The sequence below is a fragment of the Mauremys mutica genome, chromosome 5, assembly GCF_020497125.1.
Source record: "Mauremys mutica isolate MM-2020 ecotype Southern chromosome 5, ASM2049712v1, whole genome shotgun sequence".
In the NCBI taxonomy this organism is placed as follows: Eukaryota; Metazoa; Chordata; order Testudines; family Geoemydidae; genus Mauremys; species Mauremys mutica.
Genome location: NC_059076.1, coordinates 14,477,824 through 14,496,965, shown reverse-complemented (window position 1 = coordinate 14,496,965; position 19,142 = coordinate 14,477,824). Strand labels below are relative to the sequence as shown.

Below are 19,142 nucleotides of genomic sequence, written 5' to 3'. Positions count from 1 at the left end.
TAAGTTATTTTTTAAAATGTTATTCATAGTTATAGAAGTCATCTGACCTCTAGTTGTTGGATGTGTGAAAGAGGGAGAGTGAAGCTGTAAAATGGTACAAAAGTGCTCAAAGTTTCTTCGGTCTGTATCTCTAACAATATAGCATGCTGGCTACTAACAATACAGTGTTTAGAACTCGCTTACTCTGCCTCTGATTCTTAGGCCTTGTCTACACTACCAAGTTTTGTCGACAAAAACTGCCCTTTGTCGCCGAAACAGTGAATGCATACACACTGTGATGCGACTATTGTCTCCAAAACCGGGCATTTTTCCTGACAAAATACAACCACCCCAACAAGAGACTTATGTCTTTTTCCTCTACATTTTTCTTGACAAAGTGCCAGTGTAGACACCATGCTTGATTTCATCACTTTAATTGGCCTCCAGGAGGTGTCCCACAATGCCCATCGTGACCACTCTGGTCAGCAGTTTGAACTCCACTGTCCTGCAGCCACGTAAACAACCATCCGTCTCTCCCCCATAGAAGCCCCAGGAATTTTTGAAATTCTATTCCCTGCTGGCTCAGCATGGAGAGGTCTCATCACATCTTCCCAGGTGACCATGTCAGGTTATAACACCAAACACTCTCCCGCTTGGATCACTGTGGAGCTGTTGGATCTGATCAGGATATAAGGATCTGGATGCTATCCTCGGGGGTGACCCCACCTCTGCTGCCATGAGCCCGGTAGGTACTTCGGCGGGCCTGGAGGTGGCGGAAAGAGGACCTAACCCGGAGGACAAAGTTATTGATGAAGAGATGGAGTTAGACAATGATGTGGAGCTCCCAGTGGGGCAGGCAGCCAGGAACTGTTCTCCGCTCCGGAGGTGTCTAGCCAGTCTCAGCAGTTGCTCTCTGGTGATCAAGAAGCAGGAGAGGAGATGGCTCTGATTTGTGTAGTGTGGAGGTGGGTTCAGGGTATAGAAATGTGGGAGGCTGTCTGTGTTTCTGTATGCTGGACATTTCCCTGTGTAGCTAATCATTACGGCGGAACAGGGTGTTGATGCATGCCATGATCTCACGGGAATCCTCCAGAGACAGACATCATAATCAAACAGGCTGACAAAGGAGGTGCTGTCGTCATCATGAATAGGTCGGAATATGAACAAGAGGCTGCCAGGCAGCTCTCTAACTCCACATTCTACAAGCCATTACCCTCTGATCCCACTGATGATTACCAAAAGAAATTACACCATCTGCTCAAAAAAACTCCCTGAGAAAGCACAGGAACAGATCTATACAGACACATGCCTGGAACCCCGACCAGATGTATTCTATTTGCTACCCAAGATCCATAAACCTGGAAATCCTGGACACCCCATCATCTCAAGCATTGGTACTTTAACAGCAGGATTGTCTGGCTATGTGGACTCTCTCCTCAGGCCCTATGCTACCAGCACTCCCAGCTATCTTCGAGACACCACTGACTTCCTGAGGAAACTACAATCCATCAGTGATCTTCCAGAAAACACCATTCTGGCCACTATGGATGTGGAAGCCCTCTACACTAACATTCCACACAAAGATGGACTACAAGCCATCAGGAACAGTATCCCCGATAATATCACGGCTAACCTGGTGGCTGAACTTTGTGATTTTGTCCTCACCCACAACTATTTCACATTTGGGGACAATATATATCTTCAAGTCAGTGGCACTGCTATGGGTGCCCGCATGGCCCCTCAGTATGCCAACATCTTTATGGCTGACTTAGAACAACGCTTCCTTAACTCTCGTTCCCTAACGCCCCTACTCTACTTGTGCTACATTGATGACATCTTCATCATCTGGACTCATGGAAAAGAAGCCCTCGAGGAATTCCACCGTGATTTTAACAATTTCCATCCCACCATCAACCTCAGCCTAGACCAATCCACACAAGCGGTCCATTTCCTAGACACTACTGTGCTAATAAACGATGGTCACATAAATACCACCCTATACCGGAAACCCACTGACCGCTATACTTACTTACATGCCTCCAGCTTCCATCCCAGACACACCACACGATCCATTGTCTACAGCCAAGCTCTAAGATACAACCGCATTTGCTCCAATCCCTCAGACAGAGACAAACACCTACAAGATCTCTATCAAGCATTCTTAAACCTACAATACCCACCTGCTGAAGTGAAAAAACAGATTGACAGAGCCAGAAGAGTACCCAGAAGCCACCTACTACAGGACAGGCCTAAAAAAGAAAATAACAGAACACCACTAGCCATCACCTACAGCCCCCAACTAAAACCTCTCCAGCGCATCATCAAAGATTTACAACCTATCCTTAAAGATGATCCCTCACTCTCACAGATCTTGGGAGACAGGCCAGTCCTTGCTTATAGACAGCCTCCCAACCTGAAGCAAATACTCACCAGCAACCGCACACCATACAACATAAACACTAACCCAGGAACCTATCCTTGCAACAAAGCCCGATGCCAGCTCTGTCCACATAGCCATTCAAGTGACACCATCATAGGACCTAATCACATCAGACACGCCATCAGGGGCTCGTACACCTGCACATCTACCAACGTGATATATGCCATCATGTGCCAGCAATGCCCCTCTGCCATGTACATTGGCCAAACCGGACAGTCTCTACGCAAAAGAATAAATGGACACAAATCTGACATCAGGAATCATAACATTCAAAAACCAGTGGGAGAACACTTCAACCTCTCTAACCACTCAGTGACAGACTTGAAGGTGGCAATTTTGCAACAAAAAAACTTCAAAAACAGACTCCAAAGAGAAACTGCTGAACTTGAATTAATATGCAAACTAGATACTATTAACTGTGGCCTAAACAAAGACTGGGAATGGTTGGGTCATTACACCAATTGAATCTATTTCCCTATGTTAAGTTCTCCTCACACCTTCTATGGGCCATCTTAATTATCACTTCAAAAAGTTTTTTTTTTCCTCCTGCTGACGATAGCTCATCTCAATTGATTAGACTCTGCCTGTTGGTATGCATACTTCCACCTTTTCATGTTCTCTGTATGTATAAATATCCCCTGTCTGTGTGTTCCATTCTATGCATCCGAAGAAGTGAGCTGCAGCTCACGAAAGCTCATGCTGAAATAAATTTGTTAGTCTTTAAGGTGCCACAAGTCCTCCTTTTCTTTTTATCTCCAGGGAAGTTTCCTGGAGGTACTTGGCAATCCTCTGCTAAAAGTTCCATGGCAGTGCAGCTTTGTTCCTGCCCCCATTGTAGGAAACTTTACCATGCCATTCGGCAATCACTTGTGCAGGGACCAAAGTGGCACATAGGCGAGCAGTGTAGGGGGTAGGGCAGAAGCCATGAGCATGGAATAGATGTACCCTCGTTTCCCTGCTTACCCTTAGCAGTGAGACATCTGCTACAATGACCCCGGCCTGTGGAGAAGTGGGGGAGAATTTTGGAATTTTTTTCCTAGTCGGTTGCACCACAACCCTTGCAGAGTGTGTCCTCTTTTCCCCATGTGGAGCACTTCCCCCAACCCCGCCAACACTCACCATGCTTTGCAGAGATTTGTGCCTGCCAAGAGTCAGTGAGAAAGTGATTGTTATGTTGCAAAAAGTGTATTTAACTGAAATGTTTCAGTGCTGTGTGTGAATTTAGCAATCCCACGTCTATGCATTGTCCCTTGTGCTTTGGCAGATGTGGCCTTCAGGAACACCCCCCACACCCCAGCGGAGTGTCTCTGCCAGATAAGAAAGCACCCAAGACACAGCAAATAAGACATTCCAGGAGGTACTGCACTGCTCCAGTGCAAAGAAAAGGGAATGCAAGGAGTGCTGGGAAGCCAAACAGCAGGAGAGAAAAGAGAATCAGGAGTTTAAGGATGCAACTAAGTGGATGATTAAAGTAATGGAGGAGCAAACGCTGCAGACTACGCAGATCTGAGCCCGCCCTCCCCTGTACCACATTCAGAACTCTTTTCCATGCCCCCCCCAACTCCGCCCACACCATCCTTTCTGGGACTTCTCAGTTTCCCCTTCACCCCGTCGGACAACTTTCAAAATGGTAGCTGGACTTGCACACAGCTGTGAAGGTCTGCCCTTCCCTGGTACCTCCTTTCCCACCAAGCATCTCTGTGTGATTGTGTGTGGTGTTTCTTGTACAATAAAGCAAAATTTTTGAATGGTAACTCATCTTTATTTGTTTCCTACAAATTGAGATAGCAGGCACTACCAATACATGCACAGGCATGTTAATCATGTGCTTATTGGAATGTAAGGCCCCAGATGTCACCATTGCTTCCTAGGAAAACTACGTGTAATGTAATGTTGAAGCACCAATCACAGAAATGCACATCACTGGTTCTCATTTTCAAAGTGTTGCCCAAAGCCTCCGTGATTTGAATTGCCCCCCTCTGGGCTCCTCTGATAGTCCTGCTATCTGGCTGCTCAAAATCAGCAGCCAAGCAGTCTGCCTCAACACTCCACCCCTAAGCAAACCTTTCACCCTTAGCTTCACAGGGATTATGCAAGGACAGCACGCTGCTATGACCATGGGAATATTATCCTCATTAAGGTCTAACCTGCCATAAAGGCATTGCCAGTGTGCCTTTAATCTGCCACATTCAACTGTCATCCGGTACCTACTCAACCTGCTGTTGAACCACTCATTACTGCTGTCCAGATGTCCTGTGTAAGGTTTCACGAGCCATGTCTGTAAGGGGTATGCCAGGTCTCCCAGGATCACTATGGGCATTTCAACAACCTCCACTGTAATCTTCTGGTTTGGAAAGAAAGTCCCCGCTTGTTGCTTTTTGTACAGGCTGGTGTTCCTGAAGATGTGTGCGTCATGCACCTTCCCAGACCACCCCGTGTTGATGCCAGTGAAACACCCACAGTGATCTACAAGTGCCTGCAATGCCATGGAGAAGTACCCCTTCCTTTTGATGTACTCCTTCACAACGTGGTCTGGTGCCAAATTTGGAATATGTGTGCCGTCTATTGCCCCTCCACAGTTAGGGAAACCCATTTCTGCAAAGCTGTCCACTATTTCACGCACATTTCCCAAAGTCACGGTCCTTCATAGCAAGATGTGATTTATTGCCCTACACATTTGTATTAATGCAGCCCCAATGGTCAACTTCCCCACTCCACATGGATTTGCGATCAACTGGTAGCTTCCACACAGCGATTCCCACATGTTTGTCTACCGATAGGGCAGCTCTCATTCTGGTGTCTTTGTACCGGAGTGTGGGGACAAGCTCCGCACACAGTTCCAGGAAGGTGGCTTTCCACATCCAAAAGTTCTGTAGCCACTGCTTGTGATCCCACATCTGCATGACAATAAGATCCCACCATTCAGTGCTTGTTTCTCGAGCCAAAAAGCAACAGTCTACCCTATGCAGCTGTTCTGTGAGTGCCAAAAGCAATCTAAAGTTGCTCCTATCCATATCACGCAGCATGTCAGGTGTCTGTGAGTCTTCTTCAGTTAGGAACTTCACAGTTAACTGCACTGCCATCTGTGATGTCTTCATGGCAGTTAACAGAGCATAAGAAAGCAGGGTGGGATCCATCCCTTCTCACAAAGATGCCGGGGGCACAGAAAAGAAGGGCCATTGCAAAAATGCCATGAAAGAAAGCTGGAAGCCCATTGAGTGTGGGGACAGAAAGCAATGCACCATGGGACATTGAGCCCGGTCCCAAGATGTGCCGCAATCCGCACTGCCATCCTACAACACCTAGCGACAGAAGGTGTCGAGCTGGACTGTAGGATAGGTACCCACAATGCATTGTTCACAGTGTCGATGATAGTGCCCCCACTGCGGACGCGATCTGCCGACACAGGGAGCTAGTGTGAACATGACTTTCCTATTTTTATTATGTCGATTTTTTTTGAGCGTCGATATCACTTTTTCGACAAAACTTTGTAGTGTAGACAAGGCCTTACCTGTTTAGGAGAGACTTTAGAACTAACTACTCTGTGACCTAGCTTTATTTATTTTTTTAATCTTATCTTGCATCAACAATGTTTATCTTTATAAATTTGGAGAAACTGATGAACTAATTGTTCTTGTAAGTGGAGCATTCCCAACGCCTGTCGGATTTCAGTTCCTTGAGTTGCTTCATCCTGTGAAATAACATCCCTGCTTTTATCTAGATCAGGGATCGGCAACCTTTGGCATGTGGCCCACCAGGGTAAGCCCCCTGGAGGGCTGGGCTGGTTTGTTTACCTGCTGCATCTGCAGATTTGGCTGATCGCGGGTCCTACTTGCTGTGGTTCACCGCTCCAGGCCAATGGGGGCTGCGGGAAGTGGTGCAGGCCAAGGGATGTGCTGGCCACTGCTTCTCACAGCCCCCATTGGCCTGGAGTGGCGAACCGCGGCCAGTGGGAGCTGCGATTGGCCGAACCTGTGGACGCTGCAGGTAAACAAACCATCCTGGCTCGCCAGAGGGCTTACCCTGGCGGGCCACATGCCAAAGGTTGCCGATCCCTGATCTAGATTGAGCTTCCACCAGCTTGTTCTCACCAAATGCCTTATCTCAAGTAGGCTCTGGGAAAGCAAAGAAATGGCACCACCTAGATCTGATAAAAGGGATTATATTGTAAATAACAGGACAGTTATAGCCTTAAACTAAGTATGGAGCAGCAGTATCCCCTACTTTGTGTGTGGGGGGGAAGAGCTACAGGAAGGTTTTAAGGGCAGATATCTCCAATCGGATTCCCTTGGACTTTATCCCCAGGCTCTGCCCCCAATCCCATGGACTTCTGGGCATTAACATGATGCAGCCAGCGGGGTGTCTGAGGAAAGTGGGGCAACAGTGCCACACAGGTGGCTGAGCTCCCTTTTGTATGTGTGGGGGTTCTCTGGATGCAGGACCGTCCACTTCTTTATGTTTAGAAAGCATCTGGCATGCCACACTTGAACTTCATACTATCATTTATACATCATTCAAACAGCAGGTCGATCTCCATTGGCCCCAACATTTGTAAATATATAATACAGGAGATCTGAGTATTTTAGGTATTTTGATTGTGACATTTTTGACTTAAGATGGTAGGTTTTTAACGCTTGAATTTGTATCTTTGTCTTTATAGTGATGAAGCAACCATTATCTCAGGGACTCAGCTTGCTAAACAAGTCTATAAAGAAGTCCAGAGGGATGTAGAATCATGGATGTCCCTTGGGAACAGGAGACCTCATCTCACTGTGATTTTAGTAGGAGACAACCCAGCCAGTCATACATATGTAAGAAATAAGATGAAGGCAGCTGCTGCTGTAGGTATGTGATGAGTAAGAACAAATATCTGCATATTAAGCATGAGATTTGTTCTCATTCAAAATGACCAATATCTTGGTTTCATTTTGAATCATTTCCCTTTTTGAATACCCCTGATTTACATACTGTGGACAATACTGTATTATCATACTGCAGGAATATAGTCAAGAGGCAAACAAAGAAATTAATATAATATGAAAAAAGTTCTATTAGGCATGAGAATGGTGTTGGCCTTCAATGAAGTAATTTTCTACACTTTAAATGTTTTTGAATAAATTATTTGCGTGCTTTCCCTCAGAGATCAGAAACTAAGGGAACCACGGCGGGGAAAATGCTTATGGCTTCTCAACTCTTTGTATGGTGCTTTATGGCAATGCCTTATATCTGCCTGCCTTGGAAAGACAGATTATTAAGGGTAATCAAGTGGAAGTCACTCCAGTTTTTGGTCCTTCCCACAAGCCACCCCAGAATAGCTTATTTTAAACTTTTAGATAAATTTAAGAGATTACTTTTCCAATCTTAATTAATCTTTCTCTATAACTAGTACAGCCACCTGAACAGGGGCGGCTCTAGGAATTGTGCCACCCCAAGCAGGGGGGCACGCCGCAGGGGGCGCTCTGGTGGTCGCCGGTCCCGCGGCTCCGGTGGACCTCCCGCAGGCACGTCTGCGGATGCTCCACCGAAGCCGCGGGACCAGCGGACCCTCCGCAGGCACGCCTGCGGGAGGTCCACCGGAGCCACCTGCCGCCCTCCCGCGGCACACCGCCCCAAGCACGCGCTTGGCGCGCTGGTGTCTGGAGCCGGCCCTGCACCTGAATCACTAGAAACAAGTTCTAATATCCTAGAATTTGAAGGAACCAAGCTTGTGAATTGACATGTCTCAAAAGAAGTAGCTACATTTTGTAGGAAAATTTCATATAATAATATCATGATTGTAAGGCATTATATAAAGTTATAGCCACAGTACCTTGTGGAATTCCTTTTGCCACTGAATACCTTCTTTCTGGATTCATAAATAAAAACAACAGCGTCACACCTCTAAATCCAAAAGGCAGCCGTCTCAGCTTAAAGAATAGCCTCTTAGAGTTGGTATGGCTACTTCCACCTTTTCATGTTCTCTGTATGTAGATATATCTTCTTACTATATGTTCCATTCTATGCATCTGATGAAGTGGGCTCTAGCCCACAAAAGTTTATGCTCAAATAAATGTGTTAGTCTCTAAGGTGCCACAAATACTCCTGTTCTTTTTGCGGATACAGACTAACACGGCTGCTACTCTGAAACCTGTAAATAGCTCATAGATTCTGCAGTTGAGTGCCCAATCAGTAGACCACAGCGCCTCAGCACTACTCCCCATAACTCATCTAACTCTTTTGCACTATCAAAATTCTGAAAAGCTTCTGCTTACAATTCCATCTCAGAGGTTGGTTATTTTTCAGTGGGATCCACCATGCTAAAGGCCTAGATTCAGTTTTTCAAATGTAAGTTCTAACCATGCTCCATTCTCATTCACTTCTGAAAGTCAGTCCACTTATTTATATGATGAAATAAGGATTTAGTTGCCTAACGTTAGATACCATTTTTAAAACGCATGCCGTTAGCTATGGATATCTTTCTCGAATCAATCCCCTTTAATAGCTTCTACCAAGTATCATTTATAGCAATATCATCGCTGGCTAGGATTAAGTTGCCCAAACTTCCTGACGAACACGTCTTTCAGTATTCCTTAGAGCGGGCTTAGGATTCTTGCTTAGAGAGGGTATCTATTTTCATAAGACAAGGCACATTCTTTCTTTGGTTCAAATATCATCATTAAAACAATAAGAAATTACATGAAAACCACAAAGAACCTCACCAAAAAAAATCACAGCTTTTCCTCCTCAAGCAAAAATAACGTGTATACCTTAAAAATGAGAGGGAGAAAAAGGATCCAGGTCTTCCCTAACAAAATTTAAAAAATAGGTTAAAATCAGTTTTTGTACCCTTCATTTACAGTGTGACTACAAGAAGTACATCTACATCTCGGCATAAAGAAAACCGTCATTCCTAGCAAATATATGGAATGCAGCCAGTTGCTCAGCTACAATATTATTTTCATTCTACCTAATAGACACACTACTTCTATAGAGGCAGAATTTCACCTCTTATCTTACATCAGTCTTTTGATCGCAGTGAAAATTCAGTAGCAGTGAAGAAAGGACTAACAGGAGAAACCAGTGATATATAATTAATTTAACAGCACTAGCTGGCTCTGTGTCCCCACTACCTTAAAGGGGGCAGACCATCCTGTTACAGTCTTGCTTTTTACCCCTATTTTCATCATCTTTCTTTACCCTGCTTGGAAAGGGTTGTAGATTATACTATGGGACAGGATGCTCTGACACCATGGTAATGAGTGTGGTATAAGAATATAAAACAGATAGGGTGTGGGTATTTCTTTTAGATGTCCTTAAGAATACCGGCTTTAAACAGAAATTCTTGTCTTATACTTTATTACCCGTAGTAGTGAAAAGAATGAATTGACCCACTAATAGTCAGTTGGTTTTATATATTTTTAGATTAAATTGTATTGTTTTCATGTACTAGGTTTTATATTAAGTTAAAAACAAAACAAACAAAATTGAACTGCTCAGGAATGTCAGATGATGTTGCAAAAATCTTTATTTTTCCCCTATAATTTTATTATTTCAATTCATAGGGGAGATGGAGAATTTGGTATATAAAATGAAATTAGAATTCTGTTATATTGTCTCATCAATAGAAGAATTACTTTTATTATTATTAAATGTTTCCTCTAAAATCCTGCAGGAAAAATACATTTAATAATGACTACATTGGAAGAATAAGCAGCCCTCCTGAATTAACACCACAGTCTAAATGGAAATCTGAATCACTTTGATATCAATACAACTACGATTCTATGATGTTGCTTGACAAATTATTTGATTAGGATTTTCCAAACATACATAAATCTGTTTTAATATTGTTAGACCTACTGAATTAAGACATTTAACTTCCTATGAATTTCTTTATAAGATTACACATGAATTATATATGCATACTATTAAAATTAAACAGAAAAGGTGAGATTTTCATAAGTGCTCATTGAAGACAGTCAATGGGAGCAGAGTTGGGCGAGCGCTGAGCACTTCTAAAAAACCTCACCAAAAATGTCTCAGCTCACCTTAGAAAAAGCTTGCACTATGCAAATATCTTTTGCTTTGCTTTTTTATCAGGCATTTGTAGTGAGATAATATTGAAGCCTAAAGACATTTCTGAGGAAGAACTTTTAGATCTGACTGCCAAATTAAACCATGATTCAAGAGTTAATGGTATATTAGTCCAGTTACCTCTTCCAGGTAAGTAATGCAATTTTATTATATGCTTTAAATTTGGACAGTTGTAAGAGAAAAACTGTAAACAACTTGTGCATACAAGCTGCAGCCCATTGGTATAAAAAGCCCTTCAGAGGAAACTGCTGATTATAATGAGTCCGCTGCATGATGCTTACACCCGTTATTTAATATTGATTCCTTATTTTATCCTGTACCTCACGAATGAAACAGTGGAGATTATTCTTATTGAAGCTGAGGTTTCTTATCAAATGCACAAATTTCCCTGTTAATTGGATTAAGAGGATAGGTATCTGTTTATGCCCTGGAATATTGTGCATCTCACATATTTTCTCAAAGGTGGACTGGAATTATTCTGTGTCAGTCTCTTTATAAATTGGGCAGACTTTCTCCCACTCCCTTGTGTTGTGTGTGAGAGGGGGTGGGGCTATACTCACTGGCTGGGGAAGCTGTGACATACCTGGGAACAGTCCAGACTAATGAGTAGCTATGTCACTCCGCCCTGTAACCTGGGATGCCCTTTCCAATGCTTTGCTGCTGAAGCCACCAGCTTGGACTACTCACAAACAGCCTCCAGCATGTAAGCCTCTCCCAGCTATGTCTGTCTCTGTGCTGCAGCCAGTCAGCCATACCTTCTCTCTCACCAGCCTTAAAAATCCCCACAGGGTGATCCCAACACACTCCCAGTTCCAGATTTTTCCCCAGAATAGAATCATAGGGTTAGAAGGGACCACAAGGTTCATCTAGTCTAACCACCTGCCAAGATGCAGGATTTGTTGTTCCTAAACCATCCAAGACAGATGGCTATCCAGCCTCCTTTTGAAAATCTCCTGTGAAGGAGCTTCCATAACCTCCCTAGGCATCTGTTCCATTGTCCTACTGTTCTTACAGTTAGGAAGTGTTTCCTGAGATTTAATCTAAATCTGCTATGCTGTTATTTGAACCCATTGCCTCTTGTCCTGCGCCCTGTGGCAAGAGAAAACAACTTTTCTCCATCTATTTTATGGCAGGCTTTCAAGTATTTGAAGACCACGATCATGTTCCCCCTCAATCTCCTCTTTTCCAAAGTAAACATACCCAGTTCCCTCAGCCTTTGTTCATATGTAGGGCCCTACCAAATTCGCGGCCATGAAAAATCTGTCACAGACCATGAAATCTGGTCTCCCCCTATGAAATCTGGTCTTTTGTGTGCTTTTACCCTATACTATACAGATTTCACAGGGGAAACCAGTGTTTCTCAAATTGGGGGTCCTGACCCAAAAGGGAGCCACGAGGGAGGGTCACAAGATTATTTTAGGGGGATTGTGGTATTGCCACCCGTACTTTTATGCTGCCTTCAGAGCTGGGCAGCTGGAGAGCGGCAGTTGTTGGCCAGGCACCCAGGTCTGAAGGCAGTGTCCCGCCAGCAGCGGCACAGAAGTAAGCGTGGCAATACCATGCTATGCCACCCGTACCTCTGCGCTGCTGCCTTCAGACCTAGGCAACCGGAGTGTGGTGGCTGCTGATTGAGGGCCCAGCGCTGCAGGCAGCAGTGCAGAAGTACAGGTGGCAACACCACATCATGCAAACCTTACTTCTGTGCTGCTTCTGGCCATGGCTCTGCCCTCAGAGCTGGGCTCCTGGCCAGCAGCCACCGCTCTCCAGCTGTCCAGCTCTGAAAGCAGACAGAAGTAAGGGTAGCAGTATCTCAAGCCCCCAAACAATAATCTCGCAAAGTCCTCCCCCAACTCCTTTTTGGGTCAGGACCCCTACAATTACAACACCATGAAATTTCAGATTTAAAGAGTAGAAATAATGAAATTTACTATTTAAAAAATTTTATGACCATGAATTTGACCAAAATGGACTGTGAATTTGGTAGGACCTTATTCATATGGCATGCATTCCATCCCTTTGATCATCTTTGACACACACCTCTGGATTCTTTCCAGCTTCTCTGAGAGGTGGTGGAATCTCCTCCTTAGAGGTTTTTAAGGCCTGGCTTGACAATGCCCTGGGTGAGATGATTTAGTTGGGATTGGTCCTGTTTTGAGCAGGAGGTTGGACTAGATGACCTCCTGAGGTTCTTCCAACCCTAATCTTCTATGATTGTGTGATTTTACACACTGGTGACCAAAATTGGACACAGTACTTCAGCTGAGCCTAACCACCGCTGAGTAGAGCAGTATTACCACCTCTGTGACTTGCATGCTATGCCTATGTTAATGCAACCTAAAATTGCATTTGCTTTTTTTGCAACAGCATCGCATTGCTGACTCATGTTGACCCTGTGATCCACCACAACTCCCAGATCCTTATTAGCAGTGCTGTTGTCAAGCCAGTTGTCCCCCATTCTGTATTTGAGCACAGTGGTTTTGCATTAAGTATGTAATACATTTTTAAAAAATAAATGCTAGCCTTTTCCCAAGGTAATTTGGTTCTTTTGGATGTTCTCAAAGATGAGGCAATATTCTTCCTCAAACTGCTCAGAGATTCAGTTGCATCTCTTTCCTTGTCTGGTAGAGAATCTGTTCCTATGGTATTTTCATACACATGCATGCAGGCACACGAAATGAGAGCTGTCTTTGCTTTGAGATCTGGGAATGCTAGGTCTATGTAGCTTCTCTAGAATGAATTAACAACTGATGGTCAGCCACAAAGAGCCTCTTATTATTTTTTTTTCTAAACTGTAACTGTTGGAAGGTCAGAACTTGCTTTTTCTTTGGTGTTTTTATATTCTGCAATCTCTTTCTTTTCCAAAGGTGTTGGAACACTGCACAGACACAATATAGTAATTAAATGTGTATCATGGAAAATAATTTATAATATTAAAATATAATTGTTATAATAAAAACTAATTATGTAACACACACTTATATGAGTGACAGTAATTATAAAAATGGGCCATTAGAAATATAAGATCTGATTGCTTTGCTAACTGCTTCACTGTTTCTGACCCCAGGGAAGTCCTAATTTTACAAGTGAGTTAAGCCTTTGTTGATAGAAGTACTTTGAACTACTTAATGATTTGCTTCAATTACCTGTTAATTTGCATAAGCAGAGCTCCAGAAATCATTGCTTAATGTGACCCCTGTATAGGTGTGCATGGAGGGGTCCCTTCATAGGTGGCTCTCAGATCGATGCATGTGCAAAGTGGGACAAGCATATGAGATGTCCATGTTTATATAACTCAGTGCGTTCCCATAGACACTATGGCAGATGCAGTCTGGTAGTACAAATGTCAAGAGATTTAACCATTTTAGGCCTTTATCATTTTGACACAATCCTTTGCTTGAGTCCCAGTGTGTGGGCCATATATACTTCTCCTGATGAGCCCAACACACTCCTTAGGGTGGTGTGGGGGAGAGGTAGGTTCCTGGTTCCCCCTATTCATTATGGGGTGCTGTGTGTCATACTGGCATTTGGCAGCTGCTATGTATTCCCCTCCATCTCAATTTTATTTATTTTAAATATTTATTTATTTATTTATTAAAATATTTATTTTATTTATTTATTTTAAATAAAGTGCTTGCTGTTTCTTAATTAGCATCCCGGAAAATTTTGTATTGATTGCATTGAGTCAAACATCTTTCTAAACAAAGGAGGACTTGTGGCACCTTAGAGAGTAACAAATTTATTTGAGCATAAGCTTTCGTGGGCTACAGCCCACTTCATCAGATGCATAGGCTGGAACATACAGCAAGAAGATATTTATACATACAGAGAACATGTTCCAGTCTATGCATCCAATGAAGTGGGTTTTAGCCCACGAAAGCTTATGCTCAAATACATTTGTTACTCTCTAAGGTGCCACAAGTACTCCTGTTCTTTTTGCGGATACAGACTAACATGGCTGCTACTCTGAAACATCTTTCTGTTTTCTCCTTGACCATGGCCAACTTTATCATTTTCATGGGATATGCAAGTGGGTTTTTGTTTTGTTCTGTTTTTAGATTACTTGTTCTGCTAATAAGGTTTTTCATTAAAGGTGACCCCTTCATACTTGCTAATCATAGGCTTTGGACAACATTTTCTGCATGTTTTTTCCCGCATGTGAAAACAAACTAGTATCTAACTAATTAACAAATCAATAACAAATTACAGCTATTGTATAACCTCCAAAGAAAAACATCATTTGATAAAACAGTAGCTAGAATAGAAGTGAGAGATGTAATTTTTTTCCAGAGGAAACATGGTATCATGGTTAAAGCAAGCTTTTAGGGCTATGTCTGCACTAGTACTTTTCTCAACAAAACTTTTGTCGGTGAGGGGTATGAAAAAAGCACACCCTGACCGACTCTTCTGCCGACATAGCTACTGCCCTCCTTAGGGGTGGTTTAATTATGCCGACAGGAGAGCTCTCTCCCACCGACATGGAGCTGCTACACAGGAGACCTTACAGCGGCTGTAAGGTCTACAGTGTAGACATCCTCCCAAACTACTCTTCTACATCCCAACATCTCTCTGTCACCAAGGACAACACTGTGGTCCTCCTTGTCACTTTATCCTGGCATCTTCTTTTGACTCGGCCCTCTTTCTAGATCCACACATCCAGGCTACATTTAAATCTTGCTGCATCTACACTACGAGCTAGGGGTGTGAGACGCAGCTTCTGTACACATACTTGCGCTAGCTCTTTTCGAGCTAACGCACTAAAAATAGTAACGTAGCCACTAGCTGCCTGGAATACAAATTTGCCTGAATCCTGTGAGTACATATTCCGGGCAGCTAGCCTGTGCCACCACTTGCCACTGTCCACATTACCATGGCTGTCCTACTGTTTTTAGCATGCTAGCTCGAAGAGTCCTAGAGCAAGTATATGTATATGAGGTGGGTATCACAGCGCTAGCTCACAATGTAGCCATACCGTAAGATTCAGCTTCTCCTCTCTGCCAACACAGCTAAAACTCTCATGCAGGTTTTCAGCATTTCCCAACTTGACTACTGCAACCTCTTTCTTTTGAGTCTTGATAAAAGTCATCTTGCCCACCACCCGTTAAATACACTCAAAACATTGCTGCCACGATAATTTTCTTGGCTTGTTGCTTTGTCACTTCCTTTTGCATTCCTCCATTGGTTCCCCCTTCTCCACCGCATAAAACAAATGGTTTGTCTTCACTTTTAAGGCCTTTTTATGGCATATCTCAATCCTACCTATTGCGTCTTGTAAGCTATCAAGTGGTCAGCCTCACCTCTGTTCCGCAAGCAGTGCTAACCTTTATCACCCATTAGTCCAGTTTTCCTTCAAACAGCTTCATGCTTTTTCTCATGTTATCTCTTATGCTTAGAATGAGCTGTGTGTAAAAATTCACAAAGCCTTTGTTATCCTCCTTTACGTCTCTTCTACAAGCCCATCCATGCTGTGATGCCTACAAAACCCTCAGCAATGGCTAGGCAGTTGGTGCGCTGTGACTACTGCTTACTGAGCTGATCATAATCTGTTGCCTTGTGTTCCCCTCTGTTGTGTCCACCCGCTGTCTCATCGTGCACTTAGATTGTGAGCTCTTAAGGGCAGAAACTGTCTTTTTGGTACACATGTGTACAGTGCCTAGCAGAATTGGGCCCGGACTCCTGACTGGGGTTTCTAAGGTCTACTGTCATACAAATAACAGCAATAAAGCACAGGACTGTGAGTCAGATCAGGTTTCCACCTTTGCCACCCATCTTGCTCTTTGACCTTGGACACCTCTCTGTGCCTTAGTTGCCCCATCTGTAAAATAGGGATAAATAATCTATACTTCACAAAGGATTTTGAGGTTTAATATCTCTTAAGTTGTTTTGAGATCTGTGGCTGGAAAGTGTTGGTTTTTTGTTTGTTTTTAAAGTGCAAAACTTTTAAGGTTATCTAGTATTATTTTCAGCAGTTTTCAATCAGTGGAATGAATTGGCCACATGATGGCACTGTAACATAAGTAAGGAGGACAAAGTCTGATTTACTGACTAATGATTGACTCTGGGAATAGATTGGAGTGTGCTGACTTTTAGCTCTAGAGTCATTGGTTTTGTCTGCAAAGCAGCAGCAGCGATATTAACAGATTCAAGGGTGGAGGTGAGAGTTGTTCATTAAGTATTTCTTGTGAATTTAGAACTGGTGAAAGGTCCCACCTCAAAGCCTGGGGATTGAAGTCCTCTCTATATACTCAGAACAGTTACAGTAGTGGCTTTGTAAACGCTCCGCTTTCTTGCAGAGCCCTGCCTTTAGGCCTCTGCGCTGATCTAAGACTATGTCTACACTAGGCAGCTTACAGAGCACAGCTGCACCAAGATCTCTCATGTAGCTGCTCTGTGCTCTCCCATTGACATAATTATACCACCCCGAATGAGCCACAGTAGCTGTGCCGGCAGGAGCGTGTTTCCCACCAACATAGCACTGTCCACACCAGCGCTTATGTCAGTGTAACTTATGCTGCTGAGGGAGGTGTTTTTTACACACCCCTGAGCAACATCTGCTGAGATAAGTGGTTGCGTACATAGCCTAAGCCCTGGTCTACACTGCGAGGGATGGGGGGAATCTATCTAAGTGACGCAACTTCAGCTACGTGAATAATATAGCTGAAGTCGACATACTTAGATTGACTTACCTTGGTGTCTTCACCATGGTGAGTGGTGCTGCCCCTCACCCGTCGACTCTGCCTGAACCTCTCGCAGCGCTGGAGTACAGGAGTTGACAAGAGAGTGCTCGGGGGTCGATTTATCGCATCTAGACTAGATGCGATAAATCAATCCCCGCAGGATCGATCGCTGCCCGCAGAACTGGTGGGTAGTGTAGACATGCCCTAAGAGCGAGAGAGTAATTCACGCTCCATTCTCATTTGGTCCTTCACTACTCTGTTTAGACTGTCATTTATGGTGGTGGTTTCTGAGTGTTGCAGACATCAATCCACTGGAACCTGGACTGAAACCACTATTTTCACACAGACCAATGAACACTATATTTTAACAACAGATTTAAATTTTAACTCATGAGGTAACTGGGCTTGTCTATATTACAAAATATGTGATAGTTTAACTAAATCTGTTTGACATAGATCTCAGTTAAACTACTGATCTCCATATGTGGGGTAGGAAGGATTTTTCCCCCATATCAGGCTGGCAGTTTAGTCATGGTGAATAATAATGGTAACCTGACAGACTGTTGAACTGAATAAAATACATGTGGTTTTCCTTAAAAATAAAATAGTTGGGCTGGGAGTGCTCACTTCTGTTGACAGCTGAGAAGAAATATAATTTTTAAATAACAATTTTCCAGATCATATAGATGAACGAACAGTCTGCAATATTGTTGCACCTGAAAAGGATGTGGATGGATTCCATATTATCAACATTGGACGACTGTGTCTTGATCAACCTTCTGTAATACCTGCCACTGCTGCTGCTGTTTGGGAAATTATAAAAAGAACAGGTAGGAAACTAAATGTCTATTGAAATGCTCTGGAGAAGAAAAAAGAAATTTACGTGATAGAATACAGCAGGATGGATTGATTTAAATCAAAGCAATTTAAATAATCAATTTTAATCAGTAAGTAGGAAAGCTTGATTTAAATAAGCTCTTTCCTAAAGAAAGTCTGATTCTCATTAGTTGGTAACCTTTAAAACATGTTGAATTGCTACTAAATATAGCCTTTCACTAAATTTGGTGCTTCTTTTTGCTAACCAGGAGAATGCGCTATATACATTTATTTAAGCGATTAGTTGAGCTAAACTTCTATTAATTGAGATTCTTAACTTTTACATATTTTATTATATTAGAAAATGAAGGATTATGCCTTTCTTATTTATTAGATGATGATTAATTTTTTACTTGTGATTAGTGCCAAATTTTATTTGGATGGAAATTCAAATTCAATTAAACATGAACAAAAACAGAATTTTATTTTTTTTTAAATAAAGCTACCTTAAATGTGCTGGATGCATAAGAAAAAAAAGTTTTAAATGTAAAACAACGTTTTTCAAAATGTGTGATAAACTAACTGATTTATTAAACAAAGTAAATATTATCTGTAGTTTAGTGAATTGAACAGATTACTTCTGGTCACCATGTGCTTCCAAATTTTAGAACTAGTAGATCCCATGCACTTTCACCAAGTTTTTATTCCTAAATCAGAAGAGGAAAAGAAGTTTTCCTTCTCTTCCAACTCCCAATTGATGTCTTAACTTCCAGTGAACTCATCATTGAATTTAACTAGTTGAATAAATTGACATGAAAAAAATGTTCTCTCTGCACTGAAGTAGTTCAGTCTCTGAAGAGACTGCTGCTGTCAAAAGTTGGTTTGGCATTTCAAAACTTGGCAGCAAACGTACTGCTTCATATTATTTTTTTATGTTACAGTACTGGACTGAATGGAGAAGAAAGGATTAAAAGAATATTTAAAGAATAGTAAGATGGATGGAGCAGTATTCTGCAGATAGAATAAGATATTTAAAGCCAGTAGATGTACAATAAATTGAGCACAGAGACAATAGTCAAAACAATGTGTTGATCTTTCATGATGTAATTTTATGGTCACTGATATATTTTGCATATTTTTGTAATATCATATGCAAGTAC

At 42.6% G+C, this 19,142-nt stretch overlaps 1 protein-coding gene across 5 annotated transcripts in view; it reads left to right on the top strand.

Moving 5' to 3' along the window:
- Positions 1 to 19,142, top strand: part of MTHFD2L (methylenetetrahydrofolate dehydrogenase (NADP+ dependent) 2 like) — a 67,323-nt gene that overhangs the window by 14,198 nt on the left and 33,983 nt on the right. For all 5 annotated transcript variants that reach the window (XM_045017381.1, XM_045017380.1, XM_045017382.1 and 2 more), the window contains 3 exons: positions 7,080 to 7,264; positions 10,499 to 10,621; positions 17,844 to 17,996. In XM_045017381.1, coding sequence (XP_044873316.1) covers positions 7,159 to 7,264; positions 10,499 to 10,621; positions 17,844 to 17,996 — 382 coding nt within the window. In that variant the 5' untranslated portion in view covers positions 7,080 to 7,158. The remainder of the gene's footprint in view (positions 1 to 7,079; positions 7,265 to 10,498; positions 10,622 to 17,843; positions 17,997 to 19,142) is intronic.